At 44.5% G+C, this 15975-nt stretch overlaps 1 protein-coding gene across 4 annotated transcripts in view; it reads left to right on the top strand.

Moving 5' to 3' along the window:
- The window catches only part of CSTPP1 (centriolar satellite-associated tubulin polyglutamylase complex regulator 1), a 138664-nt gene that overhangs the window by 112094 nt on the left and 10595 nt on the right, over nucleotides 1-15975 (top strand). For all 4 annotated transcript variants that reach the window (XM_081856130.1, XM_081856131.1, XM_081856133.1 and 1 more), the window contains one exon: nucleotides 8307-8391. In XM_081856130.1, coding sequence (XP_081712256.1) covers nucleotides 8307-8391 — 85 coding nt within the window. The remainder of the gene's footprint in view (nucleotides 1-8306; nucleotides 8392-15975) is intronic.

Here is a 15975-nt window from a genome sequence, read left to right as displayed (position 1 = left end):
TGAAAAAATGTACATGCCACTCTAAAAAACAACAACCCACCCATAGCAGGTTGAAATACAATGAAGTAAAACTATGTGAAAACCAGATAAAATCAGCATAAAACAGAACAGGTATAATTGAAAGTTAAAAGGCCTAGAAACACAAAATGTTATTTGCTGGGTACTGAAAAGACAGCTGTGTAGGCACTAGTCGACCCTCCCAGGGGAGAGCAGTGCCCCACCACTGCGACAGCCCTTTCACCTGTCACAACATGCTCCACTTCAGATGGTGGAGTTATCAGGAGGAGACCTCTGAAGGTTATCCCCATGTACAAGCAGGCTTACGTTGGAGAACACAGTCCTTTAGGTACCCAGGCCCCAAGCCATTTAGGACTTTAAAGGCAACCACCAGCACTTCCAATTGTTTCTGGAAGTGGACTTGGCACAAGTGCTGTTCTTTAAGCACTTGTGAAATTTGTTTCTTCCAAGGAATAAGTTTGTGTCTCACATACACTAAAGTTGTGGCAGATGTTCAGATTTTCACCAGGCAGTGTGAGAAATTAAGTGTAATCTATGGCATCCTGCACATGTCTGTAAATTAGGCCTGCCAGGTTTCCAGTGGACTCTCGCAGTTCAAACAAAAGCTCTGCCCTTAGTTAGGATTATGTGTTCTTCATGACAGGAACATGAGATTTTTGCTTTAAAACAATCTCCATGCAGCAGAATGACTAAGAATCATGTTTTTCTAAAAAAGAAGACTAACCTAGATAGCACTCAGGCTTCAAAATTTCAACTTGACTCCATGCCTTTTGGAGTTCATGGGTGGTATCAGAGGCTTGGGGTACAGAGCAGATTGCTTTATGCCTATTGTATGTATCACAAATGTGTGTTTTTGACTAAACATTTAAACTGGTAATTTGTGGCAGCCAATATCTTAATTCATCCAGCAACCTCTCTCCCTGTAGAACAACAGTGAGTCCTGTTGACTTGACTGCGGCCTGGATTGTAGCCTCGGTGCCCAAGAGACAGGAAGGAGAATTGTGGTCATGATGTACCCAAGCCACCTCTGTTTATTCACAGCAGCTCTTGGCAGCCTGGACAGGCCAATGGGCAAATGACATTTTCCCACATGGACCTCCGTGACTTCACCATAGTTAACTGGAAAGCAGTAATCACAGCAAATAGTAGGCATCTCATAAGGGCACTGGTGATCCCTTCTTGTGTAATGAGCAATTAGCAGAGAAAATGATATGACTGAGTGGTAAGTCCTATCCCATGTTCTGAGTATGGCAGGGTCCTTACCAGGAGCCCTGCAGGGACAGTGGTGAGGACATGGGGACAAACAAGAACTCGGTGGCTTTGGGGCTGGAATCTGCAGCCACCAACAGACAGAGGAGATAGCACACCAGGAAATTCCATGGTACATCAACAAACTGTTGGGTGTGCAAATGAGTTGGTGCCAAGGAGGGAGGGAGAAGGGGAAAAAAAACAAATGCTCAGCCAAGAACAATTCTTGATGACCTCCTTGGAGTTGGGTTACCAACTTGCCTAGGCTATGGAGAAGAATGTGAGTAAATACAATCTTATGCCCTTGAAGCTAACACCAATGAGGCTGCAGCTCTCAGTCTGTGATATGGAATTTCCAGTGGGATAATGAGTAGGGATATCCAGTAGGAAGATTTTCTACTTATGATTATGTTGTTGTCATTATTATTATTAATTTATTCATTTAGTTCTTGCCTCATGCAAAATGTCTCCAAATGACTTACATGCAGAATTAAAAACATCCATCAAGACTGCCTATCAATATATAGGTTTCATAAATGTTGAAGCTTGTTGCAGCATATCAAGAAGATATATGAGTTCATCAGATATATCAGTGGTTGTTACTGCATCATTATCTCCAGTGGAGCTCTCTTCTAATGTTCACAAAGTGACCAGAATACCAGAATTATTCAACGGGTCATTGTGAAATACTGGTCAGAAGAAATGTGGAATGGTGGCAACAAATGGTGCTTTCTGGCTAAGAGAAGGAAACAAAGCATAGCAATGCTCGCAATTCGATGCAAGTGAATTTCTGCCTTAGTTTAGGTGCAATTTAGGCATGACAAAAATCTATCCACAGATGACAAAGTGAAGAATCATGTTTACTTACCTTTGAACATAGTGAAGCTTTATTACTTACATCAGTAGAGATGCCTATACCCCTTCCATCTTCTTTTTAAATGATAGGCAGCAGGTTGAACATGACCTGAAGATATAAGGAAAACATCTGGCCATCTTTCTGTTTTGCAATAACAACTGGGACTTTATCATATATCTCTTAATAAAGATGCAGATTACTGCGAAGGATGAAAATCCATGTGGAATTCACCTGCAGCTGTATAGCTAACTTTATTTGCAGTCATAAATTGTATCATGCTCTTAGCCTTGCAGAATAATTGAACAGTGAGTGATGACTTTATCCTAGATAATTTTCACAAGATTAAAAAAAAGTTTTACAAGTATTTTTAACTGCTGTAAAATATAATAGGGTAGCATCTCCCAATGCAATATTATGTAGTGTGATACCTCAAATCTGTGTGTGCTTCATTCGTATCTGAATCATGACAGTAAAACCTGACTATCTCCAGGGTACATGTAATGAATGCCTGAAATGAGCTGAGCGACTAGGCCTGTTTAGATAGGATGATCAGATGCAAAGAGAGATCGTGTTCATGAACTTCCCAGGGTTAGCCTGATGTAAAAAAATCCCATTTTGCAGTGGAACTGGAATATATAGTGGTTTAGTTTCAGCTGCCTTAAAATCAAGGATGTTTGGCACAGGACTCAAGACGTTGTGTTCTGTGTTTTTGTGGATACTCCCAATACAATTAACGTTCCATAAATAATTATGCAAGGACCACAGAAACGTGTATTGCTTTTAAAGGAATCTGGCCTGAGATTGTGAAAAAATAAGTTTCCTAGCCCTCCTCTCTGCAGATTAAAAGTGTGGAAATATGTAGGCAGTGACCCATTGTAGGCATGAAAAGGACTGGCAAGTGTTCATGTGGTGGGATGGAGCAGCTTCTGTCTTCTCATCTCCTGTGATGAAGTGAGGTACTTGCTTCCCTTCCACCATGTCACATTTCTCTCCCCTCCCCCACCATCCCCAAAATTAAGCAAGCTCACACATGATGTTATTTGTGTGGTGGAAGAAAAGAGGGATGTACCCATTGCCCCACCAAGCAAAGTCTCTCAGTGCAGAGTTTAGAATTTCTTACTGGTTACTTTGTTGTTGTTGTTGTTGTTGTTGTTGTTGTTGTTGTTGTTGTTGTTGTGTGTTTATTGAATTTATATACTGCCCTATACCCAGAGGTCTTGGCGGTTCACAAAACCACTTTACAAGGAAAGAGAGCAGGACTGCAGCTTGCAAGTGTTTTTGTGCATCTTTCCCCACATCCATAAAGAAAGGAGCATTTAGCATTTTGTTGTCTTGTGCTCCTCAGAAGAAGGTCCAGTGTGCATTTTTCTCGATAAAAAGTTTCTACACCTCTGAGAATTAAAACAAAACAAAAAACTCTCAAAACTGGGAACAGCAATGAAGCTAAAGGAAAGTTATTTGATATCATTTTACTGAGAACCAGTCCCCAGGAATTAGCATTCAGCATAGGATAATACATAAACACACACAGCTGCTGCTGGGGGGGGGGAGATTCTGCCGCAGAACCACACCTGTTTCTATAAACTTTGTTAGGGCAGTAGAACTTTTTTCCCCCTTCGCCTTCCTTGAGATGGTGTCAGATTTTCAGGCTCCTCAGTCATGGCCGCTTTGAGCAGTCTCGGGAACCCAGGAAATGTCTGTTCATTAAAATTCAGCACTGAAAGTTTGGAGGGACAACTGGAGTACAAGCAACACAATCCCCATGAGAGAGAAAAGAGCTGGAGAAGGAAAAGCCCCATCTTCCAGGTCTGCAACAGAAGAAATCTCAGTCCCCTTCCATTTACTGCTATAAGTGAATACAGGTTGAATGGAAGGGAAGCAGAATGCTGCCAAACATCCATGAGAAGGATCTTGTACTCTGGCTGTTGTGAACTAACTCAAAATTCCATCTATACAGTGGTACCTCGGGTTAAGTACTTACCGTATTATTCGCCCTATAGGGCGCACCGGCCCATAGGATGCACTTATTTTTTTGGGGGGGGATAAAGGAATACATTGGATCCCGCTCGCTGTCCTGGTTTCATTTTTAGCCTCGGGGCTGGGGATCCGGGAGCAAAGGTGAGGTTGCACAACCTCGCCATCACTCCCGGAGCTTGCCGGGCTGGGGGGATAGCTTCCTGAAGCCTGCATTCACCCCATAGGACACACACACATTTCCCCTTTATTTTTTTGGGAAAAGTGCGTCCTATAGGGTGAAAAATACGGTAATTCGTTCTGGAGGTCCATTCTTAACCTGAAACTGTTCTTAACCTGAAGCACCACTTTAGCTAATGGGGCCTCCTGCTGCCGCCGTGCCGCCGGAGCACGATTTCTGTTCTCATCCTGAAGCAAAGTTCTTAACCTGAAGCACTATTTCTGGGTTAGCGGAATCTGTAACCTGAAGCATCTGTAACCTGAAGTGTATGTAACCCGAGGTACCACTGTATATGGCTGTGCTGTAAGTATGTCAAGTCTCAACAACAATGGGGGAAATTGTGAGTACATTGTGAAACAGAAATCCCATGATTTCTGGAAATATAGGTGAAATATTGACTGGAAATATAGGTGAGGACCCCAATAGCATTGCACCCATCAGTTTTCCAGGACCTCCCAGCCTACTTCACTCCCATTGCCCCTCTGCTGAAAAGATGCTCTTACATGTCTAGAGTTCCTATAGAGCAGGGTGGTCTCTCAGCAACATTTGATGCTCTCCCCCCCCCCTCCATCCACAGCCCTCACACCATCCTCCCAAAGTTGTGAAAGCAAGGTGGCGGGCTTTGGGAAGGAGACGTGAGGGTTCAGACAGGGTCCTGGAGTCCTCCCACCTCCTTTGGGAAGGAGGTGGGAGGGCTCTAGGACCCTCCCAGAGCCTCATGCCTTCTTCCCAGAGCCCAATGCCTTGCTTAGCTGTCTTTGGCAAGGCAGTGCAAGGACTGGCGGTGTGTATGTGTGTCAAATTTTGGCCTGGCTCCTCCCCACCCCCTACGTGACAAGGCAATGTGCGAACCACAGATTCTGTGTCAAAGGACTTGTGGCCCACTTAGTATGAAAATTTGGACCGCCATGTGCTAGAGCATTGTTGAATGAGGCACCAGGTACTGCAGACAGAAGGGAAAGCTAGCTAGCTCCACGTAAACATTCTGTGCACATGACTGGACTGCTTTGGATCCCAATTGCATTAATGGAACACTGGAGTGAGAAAATGGACGAGCAATAGAGGGCTAACTGAGTGACCCAAGTTTCTTCCAGCCCTGTCCTCCCGCTGAGTTCACTTTGGATCCTGCCTGCCAGCCTGCTTCCAGCCTGGCCCTCGTTCTACTACTGGCTTTTCTTCCATACTTTGCATTCTTCTGCATATAGAAATACAGCAAAATTACTGTTGTTCAGCCAGTCCTCTCCTTAACTTCAGTCCACAGGCTTTTGGACAGGGAACATGCAATCATGAGCAGCTTTTTGACATCAGTATGTTTCCATTCTCCTTAGATCCCATAAATCTCCCTGAGCTTCACCTCTTTCGTCTCTCCCCCTGCCCCACTTCTGAGCCACAGAGGCCATTCTCTGCCAGCCTCTCACAAAGCAGCTCCCGAAGAGATGAATCATTGGGTTGGCTGTCTTGTGTATTTTGGATCTGGTCTCTCTGCCTTCCTTTAATATAGTGACCAGATTCGCACACACAATTACAAAAGAGGCCATCCAGCTGCCTCGCTGGATGCCAAAGTAATAATGCCTGTGGGTTTGTGCTCCATACTTCTTCATACATGCCCCTAGATCTTGTTTGCCTTTCCTAATGCTGCCAGATGTTGCTTGGATGGGTTTCCTAGCATGTGGTAGCGAATGTTACCCTGCCAATGATTTTTAACAAATTTAAGCAACTTTTAATTCACTGGGCTTTTGGCTCTTCACTGGGCCAAAAGAGACATTACACACAGATGCATGTAATGTTGCCATCACAGCCCTTTTTAAATAAGAAAAGATGTTTCAAGAGTGTGCAGTCAGGTCCGTAGAAGTTTGCAGCGTCTGTGTGTGCACCCCATCTATGACCACCATTTCCCAACCCCACATCATGGGCAGCTCCCCACCCTCACAGGGTTCAAAGAATTGTAGAGTTGGAAGGGACCACGAGGGTCATCTAGTCCAGCCCCCTGCAATGCAGGAATCTTTTTGCCCAATGTGGGGCTCAAACCCACAACCCTGAGATTAAGAGTCCCTTGCTGTAGCAGCTGAGCTATTCTCACTGTCTAAAGGAGAGAAGCTACTTGGCAGATCTGAAGCAGGGAAATGGCTGGCCAGGCTTAGTCATCATCGTTTCTGGTCCTGATTGCCTCTCCAGAAATTACTTTTCCTCTTTAAGTTGGTCATTGGTTTAATTTTACATATATCTGTATGAAACATATAATTTGGCCCTCGGGACTTTATGTACATCATGCATGTAAAGCACATTTAAAGCATGAGCCCCAAAGAATCCCAGAAACTCTCCTTCAGTAAGGGTACTGGGAATTGTAGCTGTGTGAAGGGTGAACTGCACTTCCCTGGGTTCTTTGGGGGAAGTTTTGTGCATTAAGTGATACATGGTTTACTGAGTCGGACCATCTATCAATGTAGCTTTATATTGTTTTTATTGACTGGAAGCAGCTCTCTGGATTTTCAGATGGGTCTCTCTCTCCTAGCTGTATCTGGAGATGAATTCTGATAATCTGCCATTCAACTACAGCCCTTTCTGTTACAACTTTTCTATTGGAATGCCTACCTATACCACTGAAGATAAGTCCTATTGTCACTTTCCATGTTCATACTCTGTTGGCAAGAAAATCTGGCTCCCGTAATAGGAAAACTAACTTGTTTTTAAAATATAATAAGTCAAACAATGTGACATATTCTTACTGAACTCAGAAAACTGCATACATGCATATTTTTTTTTGCAGAATTTGGATTCTTCTTTTTGGCAGAAAGCAATGTGGTGGCAGGAGGAGAGGTGTTAGTAAATAAGGAACATTTGGAGCCTATGGATAAAGAAAGAAAGAGTCTAGACTGTTAAGGAAGCAGATGTTCCCCTCCCCAAATGCTGGAATTCCCTACAAACTCTAAATGTGATCTAATTCCTTTGTGCACTTTATGCCATCACTAGCCCCACTAATTTTTTTTGGTAGTCGAGGATTTGGAAATTTTATTAAACAAACAAACAAACAAACAAACAAACAAACAAATAAATAAATAAATAAATGGTAAAAGAATATACTTCAGCTGTGTGGGCAAAGGGGTGAATTCATTTCACAAAAGATTCAATGATTTGAAACTGTCATCTGCTTTGATTAGTTGGAATAATGTCATAAAGAAAAATGTAAAAATAAAGGAATGTTGGCATATTCCAGCAAAAATGGAAAAGAAAGCGGAAATTGCTGCAGTTGGTGTGTTTGTCTGTGGTCAGGAATGGAAATCAGCCAAGTGAATTAACACCATTGTTTTCCTTCACATCATCGTCACCCCCCCCCCATGCAAATGATACGTGATTGAAGACTTATTAAAGATTGTTCTGATATTTCCTTTACATTGAAACGAATGCAAGTTGTGCAAGTCACATAAATAGTCACATATGTTATGGTAAGTTATATAACTTAAGTTAATTAGTAGGCAGTGAGGTAAATAATGAAATATTTGTTGGAAACTGAACTGCAGCGAAACAGAAATGGTGCTGATTGTGACAAATACAGGTTGGCATGGAAATCGCTTCCTTCTGACTCCTTAGTGGTTGAGTCTCCATTATGCTTCGCCCACCAACTTGTCTGTATGACATTGCCTTTTAACACTTCATTCTGCATTGTTATTTTAATTTTTGCAAGTTGTTCTGTGATGGTTGTGGGAAATGACTCATCAACTGAATGAACACAAATAGTAATAATATCAAAACAAATTCCTTCCAGTAGCACCTTAAAGACCAACTAAGTCAGTTCTTGGTATGAGCTTTCGTGTGCATGCACACTTCTTCGGTATCTGAAGAAGTGTGCATGCACACGAAAGCTCATACCAAGAACTGACTTAGTTGGTCTTTAAGGTGCTACTGGAAGGAATTTGTTTTGTTTTAACTATGGCAGACCAACACGGCTACCTATCTGTAACTAGTAATAATATCCTTCTCTTTCTGCTGCAGACCTCTTGACAGCCAAGGAGTACCACTGCCTCCTGCAGCTGCTTTGCCCTGACTTCCCCATGGAGCTTACGCAGAAAGCAGCAAGGTGAGCACTCCTTCAGCAATTAGATCTGTGGTTATTTCCTACAGCGAGAATCAGCTCCTGCTTTATACTTGGGTAGAAAAAGTGCCTGTACTGAAATAGTGTTGGCACTGCCAGTTGTGCTCGGTGCATATGCAATTTGAATGGTGCAGGTTGCCTATGATAAACACAGACGTGGGGACACAAGTCTTTCCTGATCACTGCTTTTGTGTTCAATACAGGGAAGCCTGTACATTTGACTGTACTGCTGTCGGTACCCATTTAAACTTGAATGCTTTTAGTACCCTGACTTAAAACAAAGAATGAATACTGAACTGTCTCTTAAAATTGCAGCATTTGCGATAAGCAATATGTTTACTTTGGGGGTTTGTACTGCATGTTTTGGTTTAATATAAAGGGATCTGTTTCAGAGCTGAACCTCATGTTCAAATTCTGGGAGAAGGGGAATGGGTTTTATTCTTGATCCACTTTCAGTCTGAAATCTTCCAAGGAACAGCTCCTCTGGTCTCAGTTCCAAACCCTTATGGACTCCAGACTGATATGCGAGATTCCCCAGGCATCCTGTTGACATCCAATGATCGAGTAATCTAAGCAATTTTGGCAACGGGTAGCCTGACATATCTCTGGCTTAGATACCGCAGTTGGGGCAGAGTCTATGTTGAATTGGATATGGGCAGATTTATCTGTAAAGTCGCTTGAAAACAAGTCACAGTTGGTGTGCTGATAGATTCAAACCACTTGAGAGATATTCTGTCAAGCAAGCAGTATATTAATTTTGTTTAAATAAATAAAATAAACTTTTGAACATGAAAAGCATGCAAACTGAGTGTGGGAGGGTGTCATACTAGATCAGTGGTTTTCAACTGTTTTATCTTCAGGAATATGTTTCTGTGTTGCCTTGTCTCCTGAAGACTGTCAAGGTAGCATAGACTCTTAATCTCAGGTTCGAGCCCCATGTTAGGCAAAAGATTCCTGCATTGTAGGGGGTTGGAATAGATGACTCTTGGGTCCCTTCCAGCTTGGCAATTCTATGATTCTATGAGGAACTTCAGGGAGGCTTCTTGGTCATTACTAATCTTCTCATGAAGAACCCTCCAAGGAACCACCAGGGCTTTTCCAGAACCCAGTTGAAAGCCACTTTTTAAGAGTCTAATAGACATAAAGACAATGTCAATAGCAAGAGGATCTGCCTTTTGGTTCTCAGCAGAATTAGGTATGGTCTTAAGGGAATTGACAAAACAAAGTTTGCCTGCTGCTCTATGAATCATGAGACGCTTTCTGCAATGCTCTAGTATCTTACTCAACATGCAGAAGGGGGGGAAATAAGGCACATGTCACCTTTATTGTCACTGCTGGTTTAATCAAGAGCCAGTTAGTAGAGTATTAAGAGCTGGCCTGTGAAACCTGGGTATTAATCCAATGAACTCACCGGCTGACTTTAACCAAGTGAGCGAGTCAGCTGTGTTTCAGTTCAGTTTGCAAAGTGACTTGAAGACTTGAAGTTCACTGCGTGCTATAACCTGAAAGAGAATTTCATGAAAATGCTTCACCGTTGGTATCTAACACTTTTAAAACTGGCTAAAATACATAAAATCAGGTCAAGCATTTGTTGGAGAGGCAGAGGGCACGATGATCCACATTTGGTGGAACTGTAAAAAAATAAAATGATTCTGGGAAACAATATACAATGAGCTTTAAAAGATTTTTAAAATTTCCTTTGCAAAAACCCCCGAAGCCTCTCTGCTGGTTATTAATGATATTCTGAAAAATCTGAGGAGAATTTTCATGTATGCAGCAAGAATTTTAATAGCTAAAGGATGGAAAGGAGAATCTGTTCCCACTAAGTTGGATTGGCAGGCAAAAATGCTAGAATACGCAGAATTAGCAAAAACGACAGGAAGAATGAGAGATGATACAGAACAAAGGTTTATTAGAGAATGGGACATTTACAGAGTATACCTAAAAGAGCATTGTAAACATCTAAATTCTCTGGCAGGTTTTGATTGACCCCTGCATGACAGTAGGAAATTTTAGAAAACCCAGACAATTTGAGACAGTTTATGAGAGACAATGGAAAGTGTGCAGTTGATAATGTAACCCAGGAAACACGATGGGGTGATTGGAAGTCATAATGGAATCTTTGATGTATGAATTTTCTTTTCTTTTCTTTTCTTTTTGTAATTTGTATTGATCTTGGCTTGTTTTTGTTGATTGTTTTTTGCAAAATTAATAAAGGATTTAAAAAGAGAAAAGAAAAAAGAAACTAATAGTGGCCTACCTCAGAAGCTGATTGCAAGGATAAATGAGAATTTTTGCCAGGAATAACTTCATTGGTCCACAGTCTTCACAATGCGGGCTATAAGTCTGAATACATAAATCTGAGAGGAGGCACGGTGCTGAAGATTGTGTCAAGGAATTTAATCTGCAAAGCCATTGTAAACCTGAGGCCCCACTGAAGGGGGGCAGGGTTCGCACAACTCCTCTGTTGTGTGCTTGTGCCTTGGAGACAGACAAGCTGGGGGCTTTGGGACGGCAGGTGTGAGAGAAAAATGAGATCTGTGTCTGAGGCACCCCGGCTCAGGTGGGAATGATCTCACTGCCTTTGCTCTTCTGGGTTTGAGAGCTTCCTTGCGCTAACAATTTGCTCTCGCCCACGCAGCTAATCAAGGGAAGTCACTTGATATACTGCCTTAAACCTGAAGCTGGTTTTACCTCTCCTTCCTCTTCTATACCTTCTGATACTCTTGTCTGCATTTTTCTTTTAGTTTCCCCCTACTCGTACATCGGAAGCCCCTGGCTGACTATGGGCCATTAGTGTCACCAGCTGGACAGATCATTTTTTCCCATGCAGCTGGCTCTTCCGATTCAGTATCGGCAAGCTGGCTCATGCTTGTCACCTCCCCTGCCAACCAGGATTCTTGTTCCTGCTTTCAAGTAGGATATAACTTAAGGCTTACCATCAGGTAACAGGTGACAGCACCTATCGATAAGCTTTGGGGGCTATGATTTCATAGGCAGGCATCGTTCATAATCCAACAGGCCTTTTGGAATCCTTGAAGCTGCATGGCTGAGATGATTTCACAGGGCAGCCAGCTCTTTGGAGGCCTGTTGCTATGTGCTGATAACAAACAGTATGAAAGAAAGAGGTCACATACGATGTTGGGGCAGAGAGGAGAGGCAGCCGCAGTGCAGAAGAGAACGAGGTGTGATCCAGCATCTTTAAACACAGGTTGGCTCCATTCGTGGGGTGGCATCTAAAGGGGCAAATGGTAGGTGAGTGGTGGGCTGTGAGCTGCCCGTCCACTGCTCCCATCCCTCCCCCCAGTCCCTCTCTCCAAAGACTTTTCTTCTAGTCGCCTTCTGATACAGGGAGTAAGCCTGGCTGCTAGAAAAACTTATGGGCGAGAGGCTGTGTGTGTATTTCTCGAGGAGGGGGTGATGGCGAGTGGGGGAGTTCCAAGAACCCTCACCCATGTTCCCCTTTGGCCTTATGAATCACACCCCACCCCACATGAAAGGGGCAGACACGGACCCGTCTTTAAAGATGCAGGTCTGCTGCTTCACGTGCAGTCTGGGCCTCCATCTCTTGTGATGAAACCAGAGAGAACTGGGCTAGTTCTCACATGCCCACATGTGAGTTCCCTGTAAGGGCTCGGCCACAGGCGGTTTGGAGGCTTTCATCTTTGGCAGTGATATGTGACATAGACCTGCTTTGATTTGAGGGGTGGGAAAGAGGACGGTTATCTGGCTAGAAGCAAACTATTAGGACTTGCAGCAGAATTGCAAGTACACCATATACTGTGCCTAGCTCCCTTTTTAAAGCAACGATTTGTGCCTGCTAGTTAATATTAGGCTTTGCTCATATTAAGTGCTCTCTGCATGGGCTCCCAGTCCCATAACAGGGGTGATCAGGAAGAATGGGGAGCCGGGACACAGACATGAGCTGATCCAGCTTTGCTCGAAGAGCAGAGGCCATTCTGTCTCCAGCACCACAGAAGGAGTGATGGGCTGTGTCCCACACATCAGCTGCTTGTAACCTTGAAACTACCTGAAGTCTGCCCTTCCCAAAGGGTGTGGTGGCAGAGGTGTGAGAGAAGTCTGCTTAGTGCCGGGCAGTTTCCTCAGTTCTGATGTCAGGGGCGGGTCAGCAACAAAACACCCAGTGTCAGGTAAGTTAGCTCTTTATTCAAAGAAATCAAAACAGCTCAGCCCTAGTGGTCACAGCAACCCTTCCCAGTAGGTCTAGCCCCAACGAAGCAGTTGCGAGGACTGAAGGTTCCTTCTCCAGCAGCCTACAACTCCTCCGCCTGGTCTCTCTTTGCTCTGCCCTCTTCATTCCTCTTCTTGTTCTGGGAGACCAGGGGGAAGGGGAGGTGGTCACAGATGGAGGGAGAGCTTTGCTGGCTTCTTCAGCAGCCTGCCTCCACTTTGCCTCTTGACCTCCCCCTGCCCCTGATTCTGGATTCCTGTCTGTCACAGCCGCTTCCTGCTCACTAAACCCTGTTACCTCTTCAGCTTCCAACACCTCCTCCTCCCAGTCTGCCCCCTCTGCTCCCTCTGACCACTCATTGTCATCCCACCACCAATCCCCTGGCTCTAAGCCTTCTTCCCCTGGAGGGGGTGCCTCCCTCTCCCTGCATCCAGCCAGTCCATAGCAGATGAGGAGCTTTATCAAGACCCCTCCCTGCATCTGTTCAAAGGAATGATCAGATTTCAGCTATTTCAACAAGGGCCTTGATGACATTGTGCTGATTAACAAACATTCCCCACCCCATAACATACGCTTGACAGTTTCAACTTGTTGCTGCTGAAAAGTAGGCTTGCTGGGGTTTCATATCATGGCCAATTTCTGTCTGTGACACCCGCTGACTTAGGGCCAAGCTAGATGTTCATTTAATGGGTAGTATACAGTGATGGATCTTATTTTTCCCTAATTAATTACAGGGGTGTGTGATTCTTACTAGGAAGCCAAAGCACGGGATGTGGAGGGAGGCTTATTTCTTCACTCCTTCTCCATGTTTGGAAGAGAGGTTCCTCCCACCCACCCCCCACCCCAGCAGCTAGCAACCTTAGGAGAAAAATGTCCCCATTAGCGGACTCTACTTTCACAATACTGTATGCTGAAGGTAGGAATTGATAAAATGGATGGATGGAGGAAGAGGGGACTTAACTTACAGAAAAGCAGAGTCAGCCTACCACATCTGATCTACAACATGCCTTACTTTCAGCTAGTAGTCCTTCTGTCACCTCTGTGTTTCTTTAGTTTTTGTCATGAACTAAAGGCATTAAATCGAGTGCTCCACAATATGCAAAGCATCACACTGACATGTAAAACCTGGGCTCTGTAACCTTGTGCTTGGAGTGCAATATGAAAAATAGAAAGGGAAGGATGAGACGTTTCTCCTCCCCCTGTCCACAAACATCTGTTTTCTAGAGAGTTCGTGCCGGTCCATTTCCAGCTCCAGGATGTCGCCAAAATTAGGACCACGTCCCTTTCTTGTGGCTCCTCCCCTTCCTCAGATTTTCCTCCCATTCAGCTCTTTAGGAGAAGCATAAACATGTCCCTGGCAGTGCTTTACAGGTTGCTTCAGCTGTGCAACCAGCAGTTAACTTGGGGAAATAACTCTGTCGCTCACCCTCTTCTTAAGCAACTGGGCTGGCTCTACCCACGACTGGTCTTCTCTGGAGAACAGACACTCGGGCCAACTGGAGCCGGTAACCCAACACCAGAGGACACCTGCTTCCAGCTAGGTGCTTCCTCAAGACACCTTCTGGCACAGCTTTATGGTCTTCCCTTAATTTAGCTTCCTCAAATACCTTTGCAGAGCTTCAGACAACTATCACAGCCTTCCAGCACTTCTAGAATTGGGGCGGGGTGGGGGGAGAGAAGGAGTGTTGACTCCATTAAGGGTCAGACCTTGAATTCACCACTGAAGCTCAGCATGACTTCAGTGCCCCTGGCTTTTTCTTCACCCTCTTTCTTCCAGGAGCAGAGATTTCCTGGTAACTTCTTTTCAGCCTCTCCTCTGACGCCTGCTGCCTTTGTTGGGGCTACCTGAGGGGTGCAGAGCTTTGAGGCACCGATGCAGCCTGTAGCATTTCCAAGGGCTTGAAGAGTGGTTTTGGATGCCAGAGGCTGCGCTGCATTGCCTGGGAGATGGAAGATGCTCTGCCTTCCAGCTTCAAAGCCATCTCCTTGATGTGGCCACCGACAATCTCCATAACGTGCTTATTAGTGGGAATTAAGAACTGGATCTGCTGCCGCTCTAGACAGCAGGAGGAGGAGGAGGAGGAGGCGGTTTCTGGGACATAATAAATAAAACAGAAGCACTTCGACATCTTCAAAGGGTTTTGTTTTAAATAGTGGCTTTTCTCCTGGGGACCCTCTTAGCCGTAGCCTTTCTTCTTGGCAATAATTAATTCAAGCTGCTCTGTGTGCTTGAATTTGCCTCACTGAACTGAGCTGGTCCGAGTGGCAGAGAGGGAAGCCTTTCCCGCAGATGCGTCCGGCCGCTCTTCCGTCTCCTCCTCCTGCTCAGCTTCCGCAAGCCTCTTCCACCAGTTGGAGCAACCCAGGACTGATGACTTCTCTCTGGATTATAAGGGGGTCCTAGTCCCAAACCCTCCCCAGTAAAAGGCATTCCTGCTTTGAAGGATACAGTTCGCTCTGTGTTAGAACCATATGAACGGACAAATGCTGGAGGATGTTTGCCAAAGCCATGACAGAGCTTACTGTTTATGGAAGCAAAATGAGTTCTCACCCTATTTGACCCTGCGTGTTTTATGAAGAGCGAATTGTATATCTGTATATAGGTGCGTTCGTAGGCTGTGATGTGGGCCCAGCTGCCCTAACAGGATCTCTCTAGGCTGGGATGGCTCAGCTGGTACAGCATGAGATTCTTAATCTCAGAGTTGTGGGTTTGAGCCCCACATTGGGCAAAGGATTCCTGCATTGTAGGGGGTTGGACTAGCTAGCCCTAGTGGCCCCTTCCAACCCTACAGTTCTATGATTCTTGTCTATCCATTCTCAAGGTCAGCTCTTATTCGTGTATTTTGTGCATGGGGTCTTTATATGGACAAAAACTGGCAAACAGATGCAAACTAAGAGCCATGCCAGTGTTTGTCACCAAGTAGGAAGCATAAAACACAAATGATAGTTCCATGTTCCCTGCAGAATCCACTAAACAGATGTGGGTCCCAAACAGTTAATGCACTCCCCACAAAGTGCTCCCTTCTCCCTACTCATTGTAGTGAGCAGCCCAGACTTGAGACATGAAGGGAACAAAGGGATTATTTCCTGAATCCTTCATAGGAGCATCCCAGGTTTCGCTTTCATCTTGTTCTGCTAGTTTAATAAATATCAACGCTATTTGGAACTGCAGCATAAATCGGCACAGTAAAGCCCTTTTCTTTCCTGCTAGCATTAGCTGTGTTTGTCCAAGGTCAGAACAGGAGGAATTTGTTGCTGCAATCGTGTCTTCATTTTATCCTTTATGTGTAGAGTACTTGGCCATTATTGCTAAACCAAGATAGCAGAAGACAATGTGTCCTTCATTCTTTTAGGATTTCAGAATGTGCTGTCAGAAA

The sequence above is a fragment of the Podarcis erhardii genome, assembly GCF_964252035.2.
Source record: "Podarcis erhardii genome assembly, chromosome: 1".
NCBI classification, from domain to species: domain Eukaryota; kingdom Metazoa; phylum Chordata; class Lepidosauria; order Squamata; family Lacertidae; genus Podarcis; species Podarcis erhardii.
The sequence above is the reverse complement of the archived record's forward strand: the minus strand, read 5'-3'. Positions and strand labels throughout refer to the sequence as shown.